This window comes from Passer domesticus, chromosome 20, assembly GCF_036417665.1.
Source record: "Passer domesticus isolate bPasDom1 chromosome 20, bPasDom1.hap1, whole genome shotgun sequence".
NCBI lineage: Eukaryota > Metazoa > Chordata > Aves > Passeriformes > Passeridae > Passer > Passer domesticus.
In genome coordinates, this window is record NC_087493.1 from 9,503,059 (window position 1) to 9,530,601 (window position 27,543).

At 52.2% G+C, this 27,543-nt stretch overlaps 1 protein-coding gene across 4 annotated transcripts in view; it reads right to left on the minus strand.

Annotated features, from left to right (window-relative positions):
* The window catches only part of SEPTIN9 (septin 9), a 129,442-nt gene that overhangs the window by 65,955 nt on the left and 35,944 nt on the right, over positions 1–27,543 (minus strand). The window contains exon 1 of one of the 4 annotated variants that reach the window (XM_064395344.1): positions 26,698–27,261. The exons of 2 other annotated variants lie outside the window; for them this stretch is intronic. In XM_064395344.1, coding sequence (XP_064251414.1) covers positions 26,698–26,719 — 22 coding nt within the window. In that variant the 5' untranslated portion in view covers positions 26,720–27,261. Of the gene's footprint in view, positions 1–26,228; positions 26,357–26,697; positions 27,262–27,543 lie in introns of those variants that run through there. One more of the 4 variants, XM_064395342.1, reaches the window with a different exon arrangement.

Sequence of the window (27,543 nt, forward strand, 5' to 3'; positions counted from 1 at the left end):
GCCGCGACCCCCGCCCCGCCCCGATGGGTGCGGGGGGCACCCCCGGGCTGTGCCGGCAGCCGGGGTGTCCCGCATCCCGCTGTGCCCCTCGGCACGGAGCCCTGCTGAGGGCGAGCAGCCTGGGGAACGAGCCGGAGCTGCCCCGCGGAGGGTGGGAGATGCTCCATGGAGGGTAGGAGCAGCCCCACACGGGTGGGAGCAGCCCCACGGAGGGTGGGAGATGCCCCACACGGATGGGAGCAGCCCCACGGAGAGTGGGAGATGCCCCACACGGATGGGAGCAGCCCCACGGAGAGTGGGAGATGCCCCACGGAGGGTGGATGCAGCCCCACGGAGGGTGGATGCAGCCCCACGGAGGGTGGGAGATGCCCCACGGAGGGTGGATGCAGCCCCACGGAGGGTGGGAGATGCCCCACAGGGGTGGGAGCAGCCCCGGTGTTCTGCGGCGCTGGTGAGGTTTTCACTTCTGGGTTTAGCCTTGTTTGGAGAGGGGCAACGCGGCCACGCTGCGTTTTGTAATTCTGCAAAATCCAACCGGCGCTGTGCTGACGCGCCGCTGCCAAAGCCAAGCAGCCCGCTCTGGAAAATCAGCGGACGCAAATTTGCCCCTCCAGTCCAGCCCGAGCCGGAGAGGAAAACGCCAGATCTGGCATCGAGCCCCTGCCGTGACACTGCTGCCCCTTCCGCACCGCTCACACCCTCTCAGGTGGAGCATCTCGCCATCTGATGCTTCTCCCTTTCCGGTGTTGATTCAAATCCTGCCCTCTTGACCCTCTTTTTATCCTCCCCGCCCTGTATTTTAATGGCATCATTTTAAAGTGATGATACCCCCTGAAATGTGTCCAGGCACATCAACAGGACAGGAAAAATGAATGGGTTGGGCTTTTAGTCCACTTTGGGTGAGCCATAAAGGAAAATTATGTTAAACAGCAGTACAGTTACTGCAGAAAGGATGAGCTTCACCACAGACGTCAGTCACCCTTTTAATTTCACACATTTAAAGTCTGCAGACACCACAGACTCCCCCAGAGTGTACATGAACCAGAAAACGAAACCAACAGTACCAGTTTCCCAGATTCAGCAAGCTCCAGGTTTTCCATACTGTCCAAGGAAAGGCATTACTTGAAACCATAAGAACTGTTTCAATAAACTTGAGAACACACCTTTACAACGGAGGTATGATATTTTAAGGCAGGTACAGTGGGTTTCCTCTCCTCTGGCAGGCAGCAGTGCTCAGCTCTTTCGTTTTTTGCTCTCCTTGTGGTGTCACAAACCACCAGAGCAGTGTGGGGAGGGACAGCTCTGCATCTCTGCATCACAACTGCAAACAAAAATGCCTTTCCAAGCAATACCCTGCCAGTGAAACTCCTTGGTGCCATCCAGGCTGAGCACCACCCGCTGTTCCAATGGCTGGGAGGAGATCAGGAATGGCCATGGAGCTGTGGCTGCTGTGACACTGAGCCCAGCACCCGGCTGCCAGGTCCCTGCTGTCCACTGGCTGGTGGCAGCTGCCACCGAGGGCTGACCTGTGCCACTGGCATTGATTTTTGAAAGAAAGTGTCTTTATTTTTCCCCTCCCAAAAGTCTTATGCGGGTCACACCAGCGATCAATTTCCAGCAGGTAAAAATGTAGCCGTCAATAATTAACTTTGTTACTGAGCGAGAAAAAAAGTCCCTCTTTGTTAAAAATCATGGATGGCTCTCTCACTGGAAGGACCGAGGCTGGATTAGCCTTTTACAAAATCTGTTAAACATCCTGACTGTGCCCTAATCACGAAGTTTTAGAATGGGTTTAAAGCAGGAGGAAAAATGAACTAAGCAAGACAACCTAAAAATCCTTATTTTAAAGAAGACTTTAAAAGAGCAATACAAGCAATCTAAAGAAGAACCCAGCACATTTTTTTGCTGTTCAGAGTCTACCCCCTTGCAAATCCCATAAGATTCAACATGACAGCCCCTGCTTGGAGTTTGGTGGCACTCTCTGAACTGTGGTCACACAGGGATTGGTGTGCTGTGACGGGGACCCTGTTTTTGAGGTCAACAGGAGGCAAGAAGAAATAAACCACTAGAAAAAACCACAAAACCTTCTTGATGGACTGTGGTGGTGAGCGTCACAATGACGTCTGGCGGAGCTGGTGAAGAAGCTCAAAGCACTTCAGCAGAAGAGGTTGAGGCAGTTTGGGTCAGTCCCAGCTCCCTGGGTCAGTCCCAGCTCCCTGGGTCACTCTGTGTTTCCCAAGCAAAGGCAATGTTATCATCCTGGGTCTAATAAAAGTTTAGGAAATCAAGAGGCCGAGAGGCGAGCCCCGAGAAATGTGAAATAAAATATCCGGGCTAGAAGTAGGAGTTCCTTTTCATTAAAACCAGCTGGGTCATATTGCACCCATGTGCACCTAAGGCACTTGAGAGGGGGAGAGAAAGATGGAAAATTACAACAACCGAAGAATAACAAGAATATCCAGAGCTCTAACAGTAAACATTTAATGCAGCAAGGTATGTAAACAGCTCACCCCATAGCACATACCCCAAGCTCCTGCTAGAAGAAGACAAGCAAGCTTTCCTCCAGGGAGATCCTTCTCTCTCGGACTCTCTTGCTCTTTTATCTCATTGAGCCTTGTCAGAAGCACAGCTTTACAAGAGCATCAGCCCAGAAAAGCCATCCCCTTGACCAAGCTGCACATAACCAAGCTCCACTTCCTCTGGTTTTCTACCTGAATCCTCAACCCAAAAGCTTATGTTCAGCCAAATCCTTCTTCTCCAAAGGCAGGCAACCCTGGGAAGCTGAGCCCCCATCCAGAAGGATGGAGTACCTGCCTCCTCCCCTGGGATTGGATTTTGGGTTTCTCTGTAAGCACAGCACCAGTGTGTGCTGTACTGTTCAGCCAAATGCAGTTTGACACAGCCCCTGCTTTGCCTTTTCCAGGTAGATCGGGGAGATTGAGGACCCTGCGACTTCTCCTGATGAAAGATCTGTCACAGTGATCACATCACCTGCACTGCCTTAGATAAACTAATCAGGTTCTGCTCCTGTCCTTGTGGCAGGGATTTTCTTCAGTCACTCATCCGCCCTTTCTTCTCCTTTCCCCAGACATATCACAGGTGTTGTAATTACATTTTCATTTTTATCTGAGAAGAGAAAGAACTCCCTTTTCAAAAGGAAGACAGCAGATTACATCTCTTCTATCACTTGCTCACACAACCAAGGGTCTCACTCTCTGTTTTTACTGTACCAGGAGCCTCACCTCCAGCTCCTGCTTTGATAAGACCTTTGGGATCCTCTGCACACAACTGCAGCCCAAGATAAAATTCCTGCTCTCCCAAGCACCGGCTGCAGGAGAATTTTAGGTAAATATTTTCCTTGCTGTGTTACATTACAGTAGAAATATTTCTTGTTTCCTTACTATGCCAGGCCACCACTGACTGCCCAGCCCTCTCTCCTTCACCATCACTCTGCTCGTCAGATGAGCAAGAAACTTCCTGCAAAGGAAGTTTAATTGGCCTAGAAGTGATTTCCTGCCCCAGAAAGGCACTCTGTAAAATCTGCTGATCACTCAGTTACAGGTACCAAGCTAAAAATGGATTGATGCCACAAGAGCTGGCAGATGCAGGAAACTTTAACCCTTTTTTCTCTGGGTGCTTCTGCCCTGGGCTCTCCTACCCTGCAGCAGGGCTGTGCCTCGAGGGCTTCTCCAGATCTCAGCTCAAACTCCTCCAGAAGCAGCCAGTGCTGGTCACAGCCTCTGTCCTGGCATGGGTGTGGGGGACCACAAAGCAGCAAGACTTAGAAATGACACTTCAAGGGGAAAAAAAAAGATTCATAAGATAATAAAAACCCAAACAAACAAGGAGATGGCAGGTATCAGCTTTAGAAGATCCTTTAACAGGCTAGGGCAGAAAAGGGACTTTCCTATCCAAAGCCACTTCAAGCAGCACTCTGCAGTTTCCTTGCAGGCTGCTAAGAATGCAGTTTTTCAGGCAGATTTTCTTCCTCCCACAAGTCAAGGTTCTTCTGAACCCTTGAGCTCTTATCAGTCTCTCAATCTGCTGCAGTCATGAGCACCAGGCTGGGTTAGACAGGCCGTGAGTCATTGTGGCTACCTGAGCCTTAAAGCATCACCTACACAGAAGTGAGCAATTGTGAAGGCAACTGTGAAGAACAACAGGATCTTCCCCTTCCTCCTCGTGTTTTAATTAGAAAACAAAAGTCTTTATTGATTACGGCCTGTTCCACCCAATGCTTTGAGGCTTACAGACCAAAATTACAATGCAGGAGCAGCTAAATATCATTATTACTAACCACTGAATGTTTCTTTGAGAGCCCAAACACCTTTCCTTGCTGCTGATCACAGGTGAAACCTCCCCAGCCTTTCTGGGAAGTTTCAGGAGATGGGTGGAGGCACTTGGAGTGTGAGACACCAACCCCAGCGTGCTCAGGGCATCACTTCCAGCTCAGCACCAGCAGCTCTGGCTGCACCAAGGCAGGGTCACAGGGACACAGATTTGTATCACCCAGAGGTGGAGGAATGGTGAGGCACAGCTCTCCTCTCCAAGCCCAAAATAAAGGTTGTTACCATCACCTTCCCCTTTGCTCCTTGCAGCTGCTGAGTTCCTGCCTCACCCCAAACCCATCTCTGGATCCAAACCCACCTGGAAGAGCTGCAGTCATCTCCACAGGACTGCTGGGGAAACTGAGGCACGGAGCAGATGTCACTGAGCATCAGGGAGCTGGCAGGCCACCGAGCAGAGCTGGCTGTGGCAGGGAGCAGGGCTGGGAGCCCCCAGTCCTTGGGAAGTGCTGCTGTCACTGCCTGGGGACGAGGGGACTCCGGAAGGAAAATCAGACACGGTTCCCATCCCCTCTGCCCGCGGCTTCGTGGGGATGACGGAACAGTCCAGCCCTGATTACGCAGGAATTGTCACCAAAAGAGGCTCCAGGACCTTCCTGCTTCCCAAGGGTAGGAAACACAGGGAGGGAGGACGCACTTCAGTGCTAGTCACACTTCCCTTCCTCCGCAAGGAAACCGAGAGCATGGGAAAAGCTAAAATAATTCTAAAGAGGGTTGCTAATTTGAGATTTCTGGAAAACAAACCGATTTTTTTTTTGTTTGTTTGTTTTTTTTGTTTTAAGAAAATGCTGTCGGATCTCATCCCTTTGCGCCACAGAGCACAGAAAGGGTCAGGTAACTTTGAAGACTGGATAACAGGAAAAAGACAAAATCTGGAAGAATGGCAGAAGGGCAGCACTTAAAGGGCTTTTAATAAAGACTTTGCTCATGAAAAGAGCCTCAGCACAAAGGACCTCACTGCCCCTGTAGGTCCCAGCACGACCACAAGCCACCAATGTCACAAAATTAAAGTGAGTAACTCCTAAAATGTATTAAATGAGAGACTTTTAGCAGCAAAGAGCTCTCTCATGAGCCATCCTGGCTGCCCAGCATCACTCACACCCCACAGGAAGGTGAGAGGGGATGGAGCTGCCAGAAGCATCACCCACAGAGGCAGGGGAAGAAACACAGTGAAGAGCTGCTGCGGGCAAAGGTCACCGTTGCCAAGGGAACAAAAAAAACCCAATCCAAGCCCAAATGTGGTTATGGTATAAAGGGATCAATAAGAGCGGAACTGAGGAGATTTTAAGGGATAAGATGTAAAGGGACTGGTGTGAAATCGAGGGAGCAAAAGGCCAAAGAGGTTTCTGCTGGTAGGAAATTAAAGAAGACACGAGGAAGGAGAAGGTCCCTGAAGCTCCTCAGATATTCAGTGCACAAACTGGGCACACAGCAAATTTGGTGTCCTGGGGCAGCCTGGAGCTGGGATGCCATGGGAGCTGGATGGGTGAGCAACAAGCACAGACAACCACAGCCTGCTCTCCCCCCAGCAGATGATCAAGATGAAGATCAAGGCTTGCCTTCCTGTCAGCTTTACCCCATTAAATCAGCACACAGAGGAGGTACCAGCCTGTTCTTCTCAGAACAAGGGATGCACCACGTGTGGTTCCACTGAGCAGGGCAGGGGCAGCACCAACACCCCTCCCTCACCCTCCTACCCTGCAAACAGAGCTGGATCTGTCCTGGTCCCTCTGTGCTCATCCTTGATGCTCCCAAACACCTCCCTGGGGTCACCCAGAGCTTCTCCAGGGCCGAGGTGGGATTCAGGCCAGGCACCTGATCCCACAGCTTGCCTGCAGGAAGGGGCTCTGGGCTGGGGGGCACAGCTCTGCCCCTCCAACACCCTGCCATGGACTCTGAGCCTCATCCCCCCCAAGGAGCACCCACGCAGCCCCCTGACCTGGAGATCTGCATGCACAGCTCGGGCTCTCTGCAGTCCCATCAGCCATGGCCCAGCTGGAAGAGTTTCATGCCAAGGCAGTGATTCTGGCTTTGTGCTGCTGAAATCCTGCAAAGGGAAATGCCCGGGCATTTCCAGCCCCCCATGGCTCCTGGGAGGGCCGAGTGTCCCCCTGCCACTGCTGGAGGGGGATGGCAGCCCACGTGCCTGGCAGGGGAAAGGGGAGGCAAGGGAAGCACAGCTCCCTGGTGTTGGTTAAACAGCAGGGCACACTTGCAGAGGAAGGAAATGGAAAGAGGATCAGGAACTGCATCTGCCTGAAGCTCAGGCAGTTCAAACAAACTCAGCCTCAAGCTCTTGTTCTTCTCAGTTTCAGGTCAGGCTTTTCTAAGCATCTGGGAGGTGCAGTTTAGGATCCAAGCAGAAAACTGACATAATTACTTCAATTATTATTTTTTAAAAATAATTCTTAATTACTGCTTTTTAACATGAAACCAAACAGGCACAGAACTCAGTGTCTCATGACAGCACAGATGTTTTAATAGAAACAAGAGGCTTCAGAAACATTAATGCTCATCCTTAATGACTTTAACACACACAGGGCTCAGCACGTTTCCTTTGGAAAACCTTCCTGCGTGGTTGACTCCAGGAGGAATTGCAGTGCCTGGGCCTTGAGGCAGGGAACACCTTTTCACTGCTTGCACCCTTCTGGTGGTTACAGGGGGAGAAGAGAAGGTGAGGGTCAGTCAGAACACTGAATCCCTTGGAAAGAGGCTGTTTCCAGCACTGTCAACTTCCCAGCAGCCCCTAATTAGGGAGAATTTGCAGGAATAAATGAACTGGCAGTGCTCCAAGCGTGCACTCCACTTCCAGATGTGCACGGCTCATTTTCACGTGGTGTCAGAGGCAGGGCTGGAAACTCCATCCAAGGGAGGAGGCGGGCACAGCCCAGCCCTTCCACAGCCCCACGGGCACAAATCCCACACATCCCAGCTGCCTTGGGCACTGTCCTTCACCCCTCCAGTGTCCCCATCCCTGTCCCATCACACGAGGCCACCAGACCCCCTGGGACCCTCCCAGCCCCTCTGCAGGGCAGGGTGTGAGCTGGGAATCGCCTCTCGCAGCCCCTGCTGCTCCCTCAGCGCCTGCTCACGACCTTTTCAACCCAAAACTTTCCAGTCATAAATATACCAGCCTCATGGCAGGAAACTTGCTTTTCTTATGCTTCTCCCCTGCTTCTCAGAGAGCCATTTCCAGCAGCTCCTGCTGCCTGCACCAGCCCCCAGTTGTTTCTCCCCGCTCCTCCGAGATATTCCAGGCACGCAGCAAAATCTGCTGCAGCACAAAGACCCTAAAACTCCCTGGAAAGGCTCACAAGCTGCAGGTCAGACCTCAGGAGCAGCTGTACCTCCCGATCTCCCCGCTTACCATCAAAGGTTTTATTATTATTATTCCTTTTTGACATAAAGCAGTTTGATAAGAACAATTCCCAGATGGAGCCGCAGCCCCACACCCACTCAGCTTCCTCTGGGCAGCATGGACACAGTGTGGGAGCTCACTGCACAGCAGGAGGAGGACACGAGGGCAGGGGGAGAGGAAGGAGAGGAAGAATGAACACAATTTTCCTTTCCTTTTAAAGGTTTTGGCAGACAGCAGTGAAAGCACCAGCGGGGATGCTGAGGTGTGATCATCAACATCGAGCACCACTGGTAGATTGTCTTGGTTCCAGCTCCACCACACAGGGATGGAAAGGTGCCCAAGAGGACAGGGATTGCTGTCACAGTCCGTGGGGTGTCCCCATGCAGATGGAAATGGATGCCCTGCCATGGTCTGGCCACAGGAGATGTCCTCAGCTCCACCACTGCTGCCTGGCAGAGCCTGGCACGCCTGACACGGGCACACTCAGAGTTAGGCAGGATTGTGGTGCTCAGCTGCTGAGCTAAGGAGTGCAAATGGGAGAGATGAAGCACCCTGGGGAGCAGCTGTCCCCAGCACGGGCAGGCTCTGCCTTGGCTGGTACCTCTCATTAAACCATTAAAATTCTGTCACAGCCCTCTCAGACTTGCACAAAACACACCCAAGGTAACTCCCACTATCAGATCCCAGAATAATACCAGACATATCCAAAATTAATTCCTACTAACCAGATCCCAGGATAACCCCAGATATTTCCAAGGTAAATTCCTCTAACCAGATCCCAGGATAATCCCAGACACGTCTAAAGTAAATTCCACTAATCAGATCCCAAAATAATCCCAGACATATCCAAAGTTAATTTTCACTAACCAGATCCCAGGATAATCCCAAACACATCCAGGATAACTCCCTCTATCAGATCCCAGGATAACCCCAGACACATCCAGGATAACTCCCACTATCAGATCCCAGGATAACCCCAGACACATCCAGGATAACTCCCACTATCAGATCCCAGGATAACCCCAGACACATCCAGGATAACTCCCTCTATCAGATCCCAGGATAACCCCAGACACATCCAGGATAACTCCCACTTTCAGATCCCGGGATAACCCCAGACACATCCAGGATAACTCCCTCTATCAGATCCCAGGATAACCCCAGACACATCCAGGATAACTCCCTCTATCAGATCCCAGGATAACCCCAGACACATCCAGGATAACTCCCTCTATCAGATCCCAGGATAACTCCAGACACATCCAGGATAACTCCCACTATCAGATCCCAGGATAACCCCAGACACATCCAGGGTAATTCTCACTATCAGATCCCAGGATAACCCCAGCAGGATCTATCGATGGATGGAGCCAAGCTCTGCTGGGCACCACTAAAGAAACCACCCTGAGCTGTGGTTCAGGGATCTACCCCAACCACAGGAGGCAGCCCAGGAGCTCAGAGCTCAGCTGCCTCTCCTGCTGGAAAAGCATGGCAAGGAGAATGGCAGAGCCCCCTCCAAGCAGGTCTCACACAACACACCAACTTTTGTTCCCCAGCCCATCTTGCAGACACCCAGCACTGCCTACTCAGCATCTTCTACAGATGCAGAAGTTTCACAGCTGATTTAAAAATCTGGAGTAAAGAATAAAAAGCAATGAGTCAATGTTTTTAGGGGAATTTCCTTCAGTTTCCTCTCCCTTTCCCCTGCTCAGCGCTGCTGCCTGCCCCACACCCTGCCTGAGGCTTCCCTGCTGCAGGGCACTTGTTCCTGCTGATTAAATCGTGGCTGCAGGAGAGGAGTGATGCTGTCAGCAGCCCCTCAGGCTCACCCTGTCAAACACCCAGCCTCCCCTTGAGCAGGACAACACCTGGGCTTCCCCCTCCAACCAGCCACAACTGGGATTTCAGCCTCCAGAGACAAAGGAGGATTGAAAAAAATAGGGAAAAAAAACCAGCTGGGAGATGTGCTGCAAGCAGGCCAAAAGCAGGGGCCATCCAGTGTTTCCCTAAATGGGAAAGAGGCCCGGGAGCACTCTGGGGGCAGAGCAGCAGGCACGGAGAGAGGGCACCAAGCCAGCAGGGAGAGGGGAGATTTCCAGCAAGCAATGCAAGGGGAGAGAAACTCCCCACTGGCAACCCCCAAGAAGCAGTAAAACCCTGGGGGTGGGCTGAGTTTGGGGGCTGGAGCAGGGCACAGCTGAGCAGCTGAGCTGCCCCCAGGCGTGGCACACAGCCCTGCCTGGGCACACAGCACCTCGCTGGGCAGTCAGCTCTGACACTCCTGTTTGCAAATGAGCCCAGCAGAGTTCAAGTGTGCTGAAGGAGCAGAGCTGGCCCCGCTCCTCTGCAGTGACAGCCAGGGCTGGGCTCTCTCTCAGCACAACTTTTTTGTGCCCATAAACCCCCGTGGCCAAGCCCAGCAGGGGAAGGGGAGCAGGGCAAGTTCTCAGTTCCAAGGAGATGTGGTCAGTGCCATCACACCAAGCTGTGCCACAAGGAGCTCGTGTTTATCTCCTCTGCCATCTCCAGACTGCAGGCACACTTGTCACCCCATCACCCACTTCCCTTTTGATGAACTCAGCATTACTGTGCTGACTTTTTTTATTACTTCATCTTCCCAAGTGCCCATAATAACCACACCAGCTCAGGGAGCATTGGACTTGATGTTCCACCAAAAGAATTAAACTGCCCTCTTTTACGAGAAGTTAAAATAAGGTAGAAACTAAATCTGAAATGTTTTTCCTTATAAAGGAATGACAGGAGGAAAGAGCTGGATGCATTAAGCATCAGCAGGGACTGGCAGTGTCTATAAACTCAGGGGATGTTGTTATTCCCACACAAGTAATCACAGACAGAGCAACACAGCCAGGTTTACCTTGACACAAGGGAATAAACTGCCAGCCTGGGCTCTGTCCTGGAATAACTTCCTTCTCCCCACACCTCCAGAAAAATCCCCTGCACCACAGAACCCCCAGGGTGGTTGGTTCAAGAACCAGATGAGATTCCTGAGGCACAAATGACACTGCCCTGCTGCCTCCTTGCAGGGCTGGGGGCCCTGGGGAGCACTCTCCTGCAGAAACATGTGCCATGCCTGGCAGCAACACCCTCCTGCAAGAAGGGCCTTGACAGGGACACTGTGTCCCCCAGCTCCAGCCACAGGTGTGCACATCCCTGCTGATCCTTTTGCTTCTTTTTCTGCCAGGGTTGGGATTAAATACACAAGATGGACTCAGATGTTTATTAACTCTTATCTATGTTACAGTCTCACAAACCCTGAGTTCCACAGCACTTCACTCGAACAAGCTAAAAATGGTGCTCAGTCTCTCTCTACAAGGCCTTTTAGGGATAAACTGTCTAATTAAGAAATTACACCTCAATTATTTTCACTTTTAACCCAACAAAAAACCACCCATGGCCCACAATGAGGACTTTTTTATCCAATTACACAAAACCACCCAAACCCATGGAGAAGAAGGTGAAGAAGAAGAAGGAGCAGCCTCCACCCTAAAACCTCCATCTTGCTCTATATATATCACTAGATTCTAAACCCTTAAACTCCAAGTTTTCCACCCTGTGATATCACACACTTCTATTCAAACTCCACACCCACAATCCCAGTTCTATCATTCCATTTTGGAGGCCTTGTCCATGGCTTCAGGTGAAATGCAGTGTCCTTTTGGGGTCAGTGCCTGTCAGTACAGAAAGTCTGAAATTCTCAGTGACCAGGATTCCAACACAACCCAACCAAGGCCCTCTCCTCTGCTCCACTTTGGGAGGTGCTTTCAAACAAACTTTGTCCACATGGCCTGCTTGGAGCTTGGGAAAGCCTCTCCTGCCAGCTGGAGGGCAGACAGCAATCCCTGCACTGCAGAGAAGTGCTAACAGCCCAGAGCAGCCCTGGGCACTCACTGAGAGCCTGGTGACCCCGGCAGGAGCAGGGCTGGGCTGTCCCACTGTCACCATCCCCTGCACAGCCCAGGCACTCAGTGAGCCCTTCAAGAGGATGCTCTCGTGCAGCTCTGGTGAGCCAGGCCTCGTGGAAGCAGCCAGAGGCCAATTTGCACATAAACAGCCAATTAGTTGGAGAAAGAGATGCCCACTTGGTGGCTTGCCAGTCTGGAGACAGATTTAAGACATGCGGGAATTCAATCTCCGGTCCAGATATCTCTGTGGCCAAACAGGCCACCTCCTTTGCTGGCCTCTGGGACAGCCTCTGGCAGCACAATAAAAGGAGTATTTAGCTTGAAAAAACTGGAGGCCGAGGAGGCATTTTGCAGCCAAGCTTCGTATAAACACATTGATACTGCTGTTAGCATGGGGCTGGGAGCAGCGGGGCTGCACAGCAACAGCAGGCCTCTGTCTGCCTCAAGAAAGATCCTTTTTTGCCATGCACATGTTTAATCCATGATCTGTGTGTGCTGCCAGCCCCAGTCGTGCCAAAACCTGCTCACCTCATCTGTCTTCTGCACATCCAGGGTTGTGAGCAAGGCAGAACCACAGGGTCGCTCACAAACCCCTCTTTGCAAAAAGAAGTTAAGACAACACTGGGGGCAATCTAGCACCAAAACTCAATGGTCAACTCTTGCTACAGAAACTTTCCTGCCCCCACATCCCCCCTGCACCTCTCAGAAAGGGGCTGTCCCAGCTCTGTGGGCCGGACACAGCCTTACCAGGCTCAGGATCAGAGCATCACAGAATCACAGAATCACAGAATCACTGGGTTGGAAGAGACCTTCAAGATCACGGAGTCCAACCCAGCCCCAACACCTCAACTCAGCCCTGGCCCCCAGTGCCACATCCAGGCTTTGTTAAACACACCCAGGGATGGGGACTGCACCACCTCCCCAGGCAGCCATTCCAGAGCTTTAGCACTCTTTCTGTGAAAAACTTTTTCCTGATATCCAACCTGTATTTCCCTTGGTGCAGCTCAAGGCTGTGTGCTCTGGTTGTGTCAGTGCTGCCTGGAGACAGAGCCCAGCCCCAGCTGAGCACAGGCATCTTTCAGAAGCTGTGCAGAGTGATGAGGGCACCCCTGAGTCTCCTTTTCTCCAGGCTGAGCACCTCCAGCTCCCTCAGTTGTTCCTCACAGGGTTTGTGTTCCCAGCCCCTCACCCCTCATCCGCGGTCTGCTGAGGATTTGGGACACTTGGATTCACCTTTGGTCACGTTGGTGCTGTCCCAGAATAAAGCCTGGATGCCCATCCCTGGCAGATCTGTCTTGATGTGGCTGTCACTCCAATTTGTGTCTCTCAGCAGCTTTGCTGACTGCTTGAGAAAACGCAGGTTTGTGCAGCTCCTGTCCCTCCTGAGCTCAGCCAGCCGTGCACTGCCTGCAGCCATCTCCAGCTGCAGGGACACAGACACGAAACTCTCCTCCTGGCACGGGGGAGACAATGGCAGCACGAGTCAAAACTCTGGAAATGCACTCGTGGAGACATGGCTGGAGCTCAAAGAAACAGCTCTGCTGCCACCCTGCATCCCTCACACCTGCCACCACCCCAGAGTCACGCCTGTGTCACCATAAACATTTCATTAAAACTATGGAGCAAGCATTTCAGGCACAATGAATATCCACGCTGCCTTCCACAGCAGTGAACAGGGGTCCCAGCACAGCACAAGCCCTGCAGAGCCTTCTCTACCCTCTCACAAGGCACTGAAGCGTGGGAGTTGAACAAGGCTCAGTATTATCCACTAAACCACAGGATGAGCTTTGCAGGAACTGGCAGGCTGGATTGTTTCCAGTTGCTAAAGAAGGCAAATAGTCCAGCCCAGTCCTCTCCCAGTGCCAGATGTGTGGAGCATTTGCAGACTTGAGAATGTGAAGACACCCCATCCCCATCCTGAGAACCAGGCAGTGTCCCTCACACACCCCCAGCAATGCCTGTTACTCAGGGGCAGAGCGGCACTCTCAATTCTCTTTATTTCTTATTTTATTCTTTTAATTTTCTTATTTTCTTTATATTTTCTTATTTTCTCATCTCGATTCTCAAACAATTCTTTTTATTTTCCTGAATTAAGCATTAAAAAAAGCATTTTGAAGACAGTGGTTTCTTTCTAGGTCTTGCAGGCTGATAGAGAGAAGAGCTGGCAAAACTCAAGGAAGGCTGTCAAAGGAATAAAGCAAAATAAACCCCTCACCTTAGAAGGAAACAGCCACAGCTCTGACAAAGGAATAAAGTAAAATAAACCCCTCATCTTATAAGGAATCAGCCACAGGCTGTCCACAGTGTGGCTTTGCCTGGGAGGGGCTGATGGAGTTCACATTATGCACCACAAGGATGGTTACTGGGGATGAACTGGGCATCTTCCAGAGAGAAACATCCCAAGCCAGACACAATTCTAGGTGTTCCACACAGTCTGGAGCTTCCAGAAAAGTTTCCCATCCCAAAACCAAGGATCTCTTTGCATCTTATCACCACTCCTGATCTGCTACACGATGATAATTCTGTCTCTCAACCACATCCAAGGACAGACAGGGTGTCTGTATTTTTATCACAAGGGCTCCCCCAGCCCACACCAGTCACACGGGGATGAATTTCCAGACCCAGAAGATTTTCAGCATTTACAGGCTCTCCTTGGCCTGCCTTTTGGTGTGTCCCCTGAGGGAGCTGTGCAGCTCTCCTGGACCAGCACTGGAACACCCCACAGCCATCAAACTACCCAGATCTGAGTTTTAAGGACACCAAAATCTTCCAGCCTGGCACTGAAAGGGCCTCACTAAGTGTTAACTGTGCCTTTGCTTCCTTTGCCTGTGACCCTCACACCCAGAGCTGCGAGCTCCTCGCAGCCAAGCCCACTCACAGTGAGCACTGCCTCAGCTCCACAGCCAAGGAAACCCCTGTGGATCACAGCCATGTGCTGCCAGAAAGGCACAGAGTGTCAGAAATCACCCAGAGGGCCGGGCCCTGTCACAAACAGTCCGGATTTATTGCTTCTCTCCTTCCCCGAGGGAGCTGGAAATCTCAGAGTGCCCCGGCCTCAGGGCAAGCCCATGAGCTGCAGCTCCTCAAAGCCCACGTCCTGCTGCTCCACTTCCCCGCTCCACCCAGCCCCAGCAGCTCCCCGAGGTGTGGCATCCTCCTTTGCCTGCCAGCTGGGAGATAAACCTCCACTCCTACGCCTTCCTCGGGAGAAAAACCTGATTGTGGCGGGGCGGGAGCGCAGCATCCCGAGCTGCTGGGAATCACATCTGCAGCAGGGCACTGGGAAGGCACAGGGAGGTCAGAGGCTCAGGTGGAGCCACACCAGCAAACCCAAACCCATGAAGATGACCCTGCTGGCCTCTCCCTGCGTGTGGGTCAGCTCCCAACACCTCCAGCAGGCACTGGATGGTTTGAAGCCACCTCACACCCCACAGTGGCCTTGTGGCTCCCATCCCTTCCTAACCTCACAGAGCTGCCAAAGCTTCTGGGGCAGCTCTGCCTCTTGCAAGGGACTGTCAGCAGTTTGCAGCTTGCATGTCCCAGCCTCGTGTGTGAAAGAAGGATGTTTATGTAAGCCTCGGAAAACGCCAAGCGCAGCAGGACTGCCCGGAGAACGCGCTCAGCTGCGGGAGCTGGTGGAGCCCTGACAGCCACGTCAGCCCAGATCTCTGCCCTTAACTCACAAGAATAAAAGGGCAGCTTCCTATTTAATGGAAAATAGCAAAGTCCTTGCGATGCAAGATGTTCTTGTTCATGGCAGATGCAGCTGATGAGCACAGTATTAAATTCAAGTGGCCACTTCCAGCGCTTCCTGAGAGAGAGCAGCTCCCCACAGAGCCAATTCTGCCTCTCTGCTGGAAAACACCAGGTTTGTTCATTGTTATTAGTTTCTCTTTATTTTTTTTTAAACCCAGTTTCTTTTCCAAGCCAGTAACAGGACCGAAAACCAGCCTGGCTTTATTGCTTAAGTCCATGCAATGAGAGGACTATGAAGGGAATGTTTTTTGATGGGTTGTTTTGATGATGGATCTGACATATCTGCTTGGAAAAAGAAAATCTTATTCGTGAGCAGCAGTCTGCCTTGGAAAGCAGCTTTATAAATATTGGCAGCTCCTGCTGTTAATTAACTTTCCTAACAATGAGAAAAGTACTAAAAGCATCCAAAAGGCAATGAAGAACAAGCCAGGCACTTGGGAGTCAACATCTAAAGAACCTGGAGGGAAACGAGAGAGTCGCTGGGAGCTCAGAACCTCGGGCAGGCAGAGGTGGCAATGGCAGGGTTTCAGATGGAGGTGATGCCTCCACACCTCATCTTCACCATCCTCACAGAGATACCACACTCTGCATGTCCCCAGACACTGCTGACCTCCACAGTTCAGTGCAATTCCTATTTGATATTTAAGCAGAGAAGGAAATGTGAGCGACAGTTCAATTAACTCAAATTGCTTCTCCCAGCTGGCCAGAGGCAATCAGGGACCAGTCCTGCTTCTGCTGGTCCTTCCCAGCTGCACAAAGATTGTGCATCACCACCTGAAGGGATGCAGGGAGGAGCAACAAGCTGAATTTCCACTCAAAACACAACATGAATTTCTGCCAAAGTTCAGGCAACCTCTGCCCCCCGAAGCTATCCTTGGGCTCCCACTGGATTTGGAGCAGCACGGTGGAGTTTGACAGGAAAAGCTGACACTTGAGATGCACTCCTATGTCAACAGCTACAACATTTTACATCATGGGGAGATCTGTCAGCAGAATGTCCTGTCCCAGCCAAGGTGCCTTTGAACAGAGTGTCCCACACAGAACGGATTTCCCATGATTTGTGTTGGGCAATGCTCGCTGCTGCCAGGGCACAGAGGGGCTCCCAGCAGAAAGAGGGCACTGACAGCCACCAAAACAACCTGCAGCCTTGCACGAGAGGGAGCTGACAAAGAAAAGGAGCAGATGTTCAGGTTTGATGGGTAATTAGTGCTGTAGGGTGAATCCTGCAATGCAGAAAAATGGGTTCCCTGCTATTGGCCCCTGGTTTGGATTCATATCTCTCTGTGAGCAACAAGCAGCACAATAAAACTTTTCTTGTTATCACAGAATCACGAAATTATTTGGGTTGAAGGAACCTTAAAGATAATTTTGTTTCAGCCCCTCTGGCACAGGCAGGGACAGCTTCCACTGTCCCAAGCCCTGTCCAGCCTGGCCTTGAACACTTCTGGGGCTGGAGCACACACGGGGTCTGGCAGAGGAGCAAAAGCTGAGCTTTACCAGAGACAGAGCAGGGCTCTGCTGGCCTGCACCAGGAAACTGCACTCAGAGAGAGGAGGGGGAGGAAGGCAAGGAGCCAAAGAGGGAGAGCGCAGGCTGAGACCCCACCCTTGCTGCTCAACCCCCCCGATACCCCTCCTGTTGCTTCTGAGGCCCTTTCCTCCAAAATACCTTTTCTTCCTGCAGCACTTATGTGATTCCCACAGCTCTCTGGCAGCCCTTCAGCCCCCAGACCAAACCAACACTGTCAAATATCCCCCTCCTCCACCCCTTGTGCCTCTGGCTGTCACTTCTGCCCTTGTGTAGGGCAAGATAAAGTTTCCTCTGCAGCTGCAGACCAAGGGCCACTCTCTGAGCAGTCTTGGGATGAAGAGGAAGCTGTGACAGAGGTGAGCAGAGGACACCAGAGGTGGGTTTTACCCAGTCTGGGGTCAACCATGAGATAAAGAGCAGTTTGAGCACTCCAGCTGCTGCACAGGTGTGCCCACAGCAAGACGACACCTGTGCCATGCCACAACCTCTTGCTGTATCATTTTGGAGCAAGGCCAGGAGCAGGATACAAACCACACAGCTCCATCAGTGCTCAGGGCACCACGTGAGACCCAGCAACATCCCCCATGGCCTCAGAGCCCAGCCAGCACAGAGCCCAGTGCCACCAGCAACACCAGTTACTGCAACACACTGATGAGCAAAGGCAGACACAGCCTGCACTTCACAGGCTCCCCCAGTGGGTTCTCAAGGGCTGGAGAGGTACAAGAGCAGGATCCAGAACAGCCCTTCTGGATGGAAACACCACCCACAGCACTGGGCTCTGCTGCAGAGGGGAGTGGGGAGGGAAGGGTTTCCTGGTCCGTGGCCAACTCCGCTGTTTATGGAGGATATGCCTTCCCCAGGGTGTGTTTCAACAGAGCACGAGACTCACAGTTTCATAGTTCACTTTCCCTCTCCACCCACCGGGAACTTTTCATATATTCTGGAAAAAAAAACCTACCCCAAAACAACCAACAGCTTCCCAGCCTCAGTGGTTTCCACCCAGGCTCCCCTCCCTGAGGAGCAGCTGTCAATACAGAAATCAGCCAGGGCTTTTCAGGCAGCTGAAGTCAGGTTTGACCAGTTCTCCACTTGAATGGATCAAAGAATGCAAGAAAGGGGAGAACTGGGAAATATTTTAGGTGCTGAAGCCCTCTCATGGCCCAACAGCTTATCTGCTCTCAAGGTCGCCTGCTTTGCCTCTATCTTGATAAATCTGTGAACAATTAAACACAAACCCTCTCGATGAGTGTTCCTGGAATGGCAGCTCCAGCCTTCTCACTCTACAGAGCCAAGAAAAGCCACAGGGGGAAGGAAAACAATTAAGCAAAATCCAAAGTTTTAGGTTTGGGGAGGGACAACTGGGGGAAATGGTAGGGCCCTACAGCATCAACCTCATTTCCAGGGATAAAGAAGGCAAAGTTTAAACACTTCAGCAGAAACAGCAGGGAAGGGATGCCCAGGTTTGTGTGCTCTTCCATCTGCCCAGGGAACAGAGGAGATCTCATCTGGCTGATGAGAGGGGCAGGCTAGGCACACATCAGCCAGTGCTGCGTGGTGCTGTGCCTGTGAACACGGCCCTGGCAGCACCAGCATCCCTCCAGGGGAAGTTCTGCCTGAGGAATGGACATTGCCAGCAGAGAATAAATCCCTCTCTTTGGCCCACAGCAGGGACAGACCCAGCGGGAACACCTCCTGCCTCCAGCCTGATGTCCACCCACAGCCCAGCCCACATCTCAAACCAGCAGCAGCCCGGAGGGAGCCCCAGCCCAGCCCTGCCTGGGGGTGCTGACACATCCCAGGGTCAAATTCCCAACTTTATCACCGCAAATCCCGAGCAGCTGCCGAGCAGCAGATCCCGAAGTGCCGAGGAAAAGCGGAAAGCATCCACCGCATTTTCCATCTAGGAAGTGAGAGCACACACGTGTTAAATGATTTACACAAGGGCACGGAGCGATTCAGAAGGGTAGGAAGAGGATCCAACAGCCCTGCTTTAAAGTGCCACGAGTCGTTCCCTCCTGCTGCTGCTTAAATCCTGACTCACTGGTAAATAAAAGCTGTGCCAAAAACCAAATCTGTTCAGGAGAGGGGAACTCTGATGCTTTTAGGAGAGGGGCACCCCTATGCTTTCAGCAGTGTTGTGATAAACATTGTCCATTTTACTGAATAAAACCCCTCCCTATAAGAAATAAATCAGAATTTGTTGTCTTCAGTTCTAAACCTCAGCAGTTATTTGCTTTTTACAGCCAGACAAAACCTTTCAGAGGTGAAATTCAAGTGGACACCTGGAGGGTGAAGAGACATCCCTGGGACAGGGGAGAAGTGATGCTGATGTGGGCAGGGGGAGGCTGGAAGGAGGCTGGAGCGGGGATTGCTGGCAACCCTCACAGCTCCTGGGGCTGGCAGGGAGCGTGGCAGTGCCCACCTCATCCCTCCAGCCCTGGGGTGAGCCAGGGGCACCTACAGCTCCCAGAGCATCACACCACCACTTCTCGTGGCTGCTCATCCCCATCCCACACTCGGGACCAGTGTCCCACCGTGGAGTGCTCCTGTTCCAAAGAGGTGGGAATGTGATCTCATCCTTCTTGTGTTGCTAATAACTCCTTCCTTGACCCAAACCCTGAACTCCATCCCTGCAATACCCTACAAAAACCCCACGCCCCTGTCTTTGTGGGTCTTTCATCTTTGTCCCACCCCTCGTTTCCAGGGCTAATAAATGGATTTTTGAGCTGTCTATAACTAAGACCTGTCTCATTCTGTTCCCATGGCCAGCACCAGCAGCTGCACCCTCCCTGGACATGATGAACTCTGTTGCAACAAAGGGTGGAGAATGTGGGCAGCCAGTGAGGACAGCATGACCAGCACCCCAAAATTCACTCACTGAACTACACCTTGTGGGACCCCCATCTGAAAAAGACTCAAGAGTACCATGGCAAGAGGCCAGGTTGAGAATGACCTTAAAAATATGGGAGTAAAAGGCTTATGGGGAGGGGAATTCCCTGTAAGAGGAGCAGCTTATGGTATTGGGGCACGGGACTGACATCTACCATCACTCACCGAGATGTTTAGGAACAGTTTAAGTTTTTTTGGTTTTCATGTGCAACACAACATCCCACGAGCTGTCACCCCTGCCTGGCCCCTGGCACCCTGCTCCCAGCCCTGGCACATCCCTGGGGATGGGGATGACTCAGTGGGAGTGACAGACCTGTGAGTCAAAGAGATGATGACCAAAACCCCTTGGGATGCTGACACATCCTCCCAGCCAGGAGTGTGGGATCCTGCAGGGCAGGGTGATGACCCTGATGCCCTGGAATGGCTTCCTGGAACAGAGGCTAGACAGAGCTGAGAGGATAAAATGGGGATTTATTAAATGCCTCCAACAGATACACAGTGCCAGGGATCAGGCACCCAGAAAACACACAGAAAACACCCAGAAAATGCCCAGAAAACACCCAGAAAATGCCCAGCACCCACCAAACACACGCCCCTGCCCCCTAAACCCCTCATGTCAGCTTCTCTTATCAACAAGGCCTGTGACACCAGGGCTCCTCCATCACCCTGAGCAAGACATGGAAGCACAAAACCCTGGAAAGAAAAAAGCATCTGAAAGGAATAAAGAACCCACATCCTGCAGCCTTGGGAAGGAGAGGAGAAAGTGCTCCAGGCAGGCAGGCAGTGCCAGCTGGCAGGGGCTGGCTGCTGGCATTGACAGATGCTGGCCCAGGTTGGGAAGCTGTGGAGAGAGAATGCAGCTTTGGGGGAGTCAGGGAGAGTAACTTCAGAATGTATGGAATTCAATTCAATTCCTTCATTAGCAGCCACACTAGAGGGTGCCCACACCTCTGTGCCTTGACCCACTGGGATTTTGAAAAAAAATGAGACAACAGAAGCACCAAATTATGAATATTTGTGTGCTCCAATGTGCCAGAGACCAAACTTGGGCTGTCTTGATAATATGGTTTAATTTTCCAGACCGAGCAGGCAGCAGTGAAATGCAAACCCAGCATTATTTCCACAGCCTTGAGTTACATCATGGCCAAAGCTGCAACCTGGAGATGCTGCAGAGCTGAGGGCAGCTCCCCTCCAACCCTGCATCCAAGCACCCACACTGATCCCCTGCCAAACTGGCTTCACTGGAAATCAGAATTTGCTTCAGTTTATCAGGTACTTGATAATGATGTAATCACAAAATTAATGCAGATTTCTTTATGCAGCACTGACTTCACTTCATGGGAAAAAAAAAATCTTCATTTTGATGCAAGAAAGACATTTTTTTACAGGGAGAACAATCAGTCAGTGGAACAATCTCCCCAAGGACATGGTAGAGTCCCCACTGCTAGAGATTTTCAGGATGTAATTGAGCACTGTGCTAGATAATCTCATTTAGGCTCCCTTTCCCACAAAAGGCTGGGCCAGGTGATCTTTTGGCATCCTTTCCAACCTGGGCTGTCATTCCATGAAAAAAAATACACTCTCAGATTTATTGTGTGATTATTTGCTTGTAAAGCTAATGCATTTTATTCACCTGTAAACCCCTGCCCATTCTCCCCCCTCAAGCCACAATCCAGAGCTGTTTATAAGTCTCTAACAACACTCTTGGCATCAGCAACCCAAAACTCAGTTCAGCCTCACACTGCAGGGCTATTCCACTTCACCTGCACTCACAGCAGCTCCCTCCTGCAGCACAGCCTCACAGCTGTCCTGTGGCAGGGCAGCAGCACTTGGGTTAATCAGGATAAATCAATTTAACCACAGCAGCCTGAAGTGCTGGAGGACAGGGAAGCCCATGGAGAAATTAAGTTTTCAGTGTTGGTGCTTAGGAAGGGAGAAGCTGCCCTTGCAAACATACACTGCAGGGAAGAAGCAATGGATAGAGCCCAAGAAACTTCTTTAAAATGGGTCAAGATGCATGGATATTGGTTGAGCACACACATCAAGGATGCTGTCTCCATCAGCTGTCCAGAGCAGGCACCAAGCACTCACAGCCCACGTGGAACAGCCCCAGATCCCACCCAAAATCCAGTGTTGGGGATTCTCCTCACTGCAGTGTCAGAACTGCTCAAGTTCCCAGCTGCAATTCTGCAACCCCTTCACTGCCAGGGAGCTTCAGCAGAGACCCAAACACCAGATCCTCACCCAAAATAAAGGGGAATGGCAGCACAAACCCCTTTTCCTGAGGACTTCTGGAACATCAGAGGCAGAGCCAGGAATTCTCCCTACATTTTCTAAGGTACAAGATTGCTCCTAACATGGGAGTGCCACAGAGCCCTGAGCCCTGAACAGCACTCACAGCACTTCTCTCTAACAAATCCCTCTGTCCATGAGTTACAGCTGCAAGGAAAAGCCAACAGGACACAGATATTGTGCTTCTGAGATCATTAAGGCAACACAAGACATGTGTTGACCCAGACATACTTCCCTAACTACGTACTTGCTTCTACTCAGCATTATGGTATGCTGGACCTTGGAAGAGCCCTGACTCGCATGAGAAATGTCCTCCCTCACCCCAGCAGCATGGGAATCGCCTTGCTGGGAGGCTCCAAGTCATCCAGCAAAGAAAAAAATCTGCAGAGGAGCTCCAGGCCTGGGGCTGGCCAAGATCAGCAGAGCGGTGTCGAGGAGCGTTACCTGAGCTGTCAGGCCAGAGATGAGTTGTGCTCCACAGCGGGACCATATTTAATGGAGATGAGCAGAATTTCCAGCAGATTTAAGAGCAGACATCAGGAAATGGATCATGCTTCATACCTTGACAGCTGGGGGAATGCATCCACTGGCCAGGCAGCCAAAGGGGCTGGGAGCAGCACGGAGCTCCCCGTGGACACAGCGCCTGCAGAGGCAGAGCAAGAGCCCCCAAAAAACCCAGACCCTTCCCTGAGGGACCTTCTGCTCAGTGAGACAGGACCTGCAGCCACCACAGGTTGCTACAGAACACACAGAGTGGAGGTACAGGTGGTTTTTACAGGGCACTGCAGCAAGAGATGGGGTCAGCCCCAGGCAGGGACAGGAGCAGTGGGACAATGACAGCAGACAGGGGGTTAAGGACACATGGGGAGGTGTCCCTGAGCGCCAGGGCTGGGTGAGTACAGTGGGATCTGACAGGAGGTGGAACCATGTGTGGTGTCCTGCAAGCCAAAAGAGAGAGGAAAATGTCTGGCAAATAAGGTGTATAGCTGTGAGAAGGTACTAAAAAGAGACATGTCAGCCTTTTATCTGCCATTTCCTAGTGACAACAAGAAACCTGAGACAGGAAAGGTAGCTGAAGTCATCAGAAGCAACCTCAACCCCTCTGCCCTAACACACACCTTTAGAAGATTAACTTTTATTTAAAAAATGAAGAAACAAGTACATCCCCTCACACCTCCAGCAATCACAACCAGCACCCTCCTTTTCTTTTTTCTTTCTCAGTTCAGGCATGTGGTGCTTCCCAAGCAGCTCTGAGAATATCAAAGATGTTTTGTTGTGACCACTCAGCCCCTGCAAACCACACTCTGCAACCAGGGGCCGTGTCCCTGCTGCTCAGGATGATGGATAAAACCATAATATAACAACATAAGAATAATAAATTACAAACCATAATATAAGAATATTACACATACCTGTAGTGGATGTAACTGAAAGGTTCAGTGTGATCACCAATGGGTTAATTAACTCTTTCTTTTCTTTCTATGCCCCTCCAGCCCCCCATGCCTGGCTCTGCCCAACACATGCCACTCACTGCAGTCAGGTGTTATGACCACATGTTCCTATCCCCTGTTAACTCTTCAAATGAGCTTTCCCAGTGCCATTTCAAAGGTGACACGAGCAATTTCTCTGGGAGGTCACACACCACTGCCGCACCCATCCTCTCACCCCACAGGCAGTAACCAAACCCTCTCTGCTCAGGGAGCTGCAGACCTTTCCTTTTCTTTTAAGAGGAGGCAAGAGGCCCCGCGGCAGTAACAATTAGAGCTTTGTAGAGAGATCCGAGCTGCTCAAAGGGAGCGGCCGCTAGGGAAAGACAGGAGAGCCATCTCCAGGCCACTGCCACCAGCACAACCTGGCACAAGGGACAGAGCCCAGAGCACAGCCCCAAACCAGAAACAATTCCGTTTACAGCTAGTGCTTTCCGTGCTTTCACAGCTTCCAGAAATGTGTGAGAAATGAGTTAAATGGATTAGAGGAGAGGTCCCGTGAGATTGTGCTCCTTCTGCCAGCACCCACAGGCCTCAGCTGGTGCTGGCACCTTGTCACAGAGCAGGCAGCCCCTCGCTGCCCCCGGCTGGCACTGAGCCTGGCACAGCCCTGCAGCCTTCCCCTGAAGCTCCAGGGGTTTGCCATCCCCTGGGATGGGAGAGGAGAGCCCAGGGGACAAGCCCAGCCAGCAGCTGTGGGAAAGCAGACCTCAGAGAAGAGGCCGGGCCCAGACCCCACCCGCCCTGCAGTGCCCTCAGCCCATCCAGCAGCCCCACACTCGGTCAGGAGTCAGCTCTTCCCACACACAAGATTAATTAAAAGCATGCTTAGGGCCGGAGCAGTGGCTGGGACAGGGCCCCCAGCGTGGCACGGATCTGCTTTCATCCACATCATGTCCCAGTCAGCCACCAAAGGCAGGCCCAGCCGTGCTGCTGGCTGGGTCTGAGCTCTGCTCCCTGTTCCCCTCATCCCACGGCCAGGGACCCTCAGAGCCCAGGAGCAGGAGCAGGGTGAGCCAAGCTGCCCCGTGCACCCACGCTGGGCCAGGGATCTGAGAGCCAGCAGCACAGCCTGGTTGGAAAAGACACCTAAAATCATCCATTCCAGCCATTGTTTGTCACTTCTGTGCCCAGAATCTCTTCAAGAACAGCTTTGCCATGCATGGTTTGTCCTTCCCTCCACTGCCCCAGCTGAGCAGCTTTGCCTGCCTGTGCTGACTCCTTCAAGCAGGGACCTGCGGAGCAGATCAGAGACCAGACCTTCAGGCCATCCATTTCCCCATCCCGTATTTCATGCCAAAGTCATGTATCATAAACACCACCAGCATGGTCTGCACCTTCCCAAGGTCCCACACAGCGTCTGAGTGAGGGCAGAGCAGTTCTGTTCATCATCCTGGCATCCTCCTCAGGTGAAGGAAGGCACACACCACATTTATGTACGCCTGGCACAGCCACGTGCCATCCCTGCTCACAGCAGGGAAAACCAGTGGAAAACCAGTTCCAGATGCACTTCAACATTGTTTTTTGCAAATATTGCTCCAGGGCATGAGCAAGAGCTCCTGCACCTTAGCACAAAGATGCTCTGGGGTCTTCTTGCCCACTCTGGGAGCAGTGACAGCCAGCCCGGGCACCAGGGCTCTGTGCCCCTTGCACAACCAACAAGATCCCCACCTTTAGTGCTCCTTCAGAACAAAAAGCCCCGGATCCCATCACGAGGCAGTCCCCTTTCTCCCCAGAGACCCTTTGCAGAGCTGCCCAGCACCTCTGTGAGGAGGAAGTGGCCCCAGAACCACACCACGGGTGGCATCGAGCCCCTGTCACCCCCTCCTGCCCCGGCCCAGTGGCACAGCCAGCCCAAAGCTGCTGGCACACAGGCAGCTCTCAGGAATGCTTTGAAGTGGCTCAGAGCAGAGGAGAAAGCACAAGCAGGAGAGAGGGACAGCGGGATGAGGAGGTGCCAGGGCACTCTGGGGAGTGCAGGATGCTCCTGCAGGTAAATCCTCATCCAGGGCCAGCGGGTGCTCCCAGCACATCCCTGCTCTGGAAGGGGCCAGCCGTGGGAACAGCCTTCCCTGGCCACAGCTTGGCTCCACCCTGGCTTCAGCGCTTCCTCTGGCCGCTGTGGTTTCCCTCCCAGCGCCGATGCCCAGCAGGGCACGCCCAGGACGAGAGGCTCGGTGCCCGGCAGGGTGAGCCCAGGGCGGGCACGGAGCAGGGACACCCAGCAGACTGGGCACAGACAGCCCTCCCTCAGCTGCCCTGGTCACCCTGCTCAGAGGGGGACACCAGGCAGCCTGTCCCCTGTCCCTGCCACCAGAAAGGAGCAGCCACAGCCACCCCCGGGCAGCGCCACCGCCCCCAGCAGCCGCCCGGAGCTGGGAGCAGTTCTTGGAAGAGCTCAGACATGCAGCACCGGGCGGGAATTGCGGGGAAGAAAAAGGGAATGAAATGGAGTTATTCATTGCTCTGCCTCTCCCCCCCCCACGCACGGCCAGCAAGGTGAAACCCAGCAGAGAGCAGCCCTGGAACAGCCAGGCAGGATTGGGAGGGCAAAAAACGCAGGGAGGATAATTTGGCAAGCAGGAAAAGCTCCGCCACAACACGCAGACAGACTCACAGACACACAGACACACAGCCAGGAGCCAACCTTCAGAGCAGAAGCGCGTCTCCATGCCAAAAGCTCGGCGATTTTCCTGCCTGTGCCCGGCTCGCAGCTCTGAGCTCACAGGCTCAGCATTCATCCCCCCGCGCCGTGCGGCACATGGGAGCCCAGGGGGGAGAGAGGCTCTCAAATGAAATCCAGACCTAGAAAGCAATTTCTTCTTCCCCCCTGCTTTCCCCCCTTCGCCCCCCTCCCGGCTTCTGCTGGAATCACCGTCTGTCTCGAGGGCTCAGGAGGATGGGAAAAAAAAAGAAGGAAAAAAAAAAGGAAGAAAAAAAAAAGCAGAAGGGAATGATTGCAGGAAAAAAAAAAAAAAAAAGAAAAAGGAAATAAATAAAGAAATCGGCTGAATTCCACCCGGAGCAGGGCTGTTCCTCTTCCCAAAGTACAGAAGCTGCTGGAAAGGTAGGAGGGCAGGGGCAGAATAGAACATATTAAAAGATCAATAGCCTACCTGAAATCCGGTCCCTCTCCATTACTACGGGATATATTTAGCATCCGCGTGTCACGGCCGTCCCTTTTTTCGGTGGCGTCCCCTTCTTTCCCCCACTCTCCCTCCCTCCTTGCCTTGCCTCCTCCTCCTCCTCTTCCAAAAAAAGCTCTTTGTCTGGTCTAATTTCTTCAATCTGTTGCAATCATGAATGCATCCAAATTACCACATTTCCATGTGCTGATCATATGTTTGTGCTCCAAACTGAAGTAGCTTTGTCTCTTTGAAATGAAAAAGAAGAGTAAGAGAGAGAGAGAAAGGAGGAAGAAGAAAGGAAAAGGGGGTACATGACCCGAAAAATCCTGTAACTCCCTGAAATACTCCACCAAGCGCAGGAAAACTGGAAATCCCGAGTCCTCTGTAAAACAGTCTTAAAGCTACAGCGTGCGAGTGTCCAGGGGAACGCTCCAGCCTCCACAGCTCCCTCTTAATATCCACCAGGAGATGCTTAAGGAACTTGGCTCCTCACAATAACACAGCGAACAACTCATCCAGCTTCTCAAATCTCTCCCCACTTCCCCGCTCTTATTTTCCTGCTATTTCCTCTATCCCCTCCTCCTTCCTTGGCTGCAGCATTTTAAAAGCGCTCGGATCCCGCACGCTCCCCCCCCCCTCCCCTTCTGCCAGGTCTGAAGTTTCGATTCATGCATAAACTATTCGGCTGATGAAGGCTGACTTCACTCCAAGCCCAGCATCACGGGGCTGCTGCTGCTGCTGCCAGGCGGGACCGGCTCCGGCAGCGTTCCCTCGGGGGCATCCCCGGCCCTGGCAGCGCTTCCCCCTCCTCCCCACGGCAAGGCAGCGAGCAGC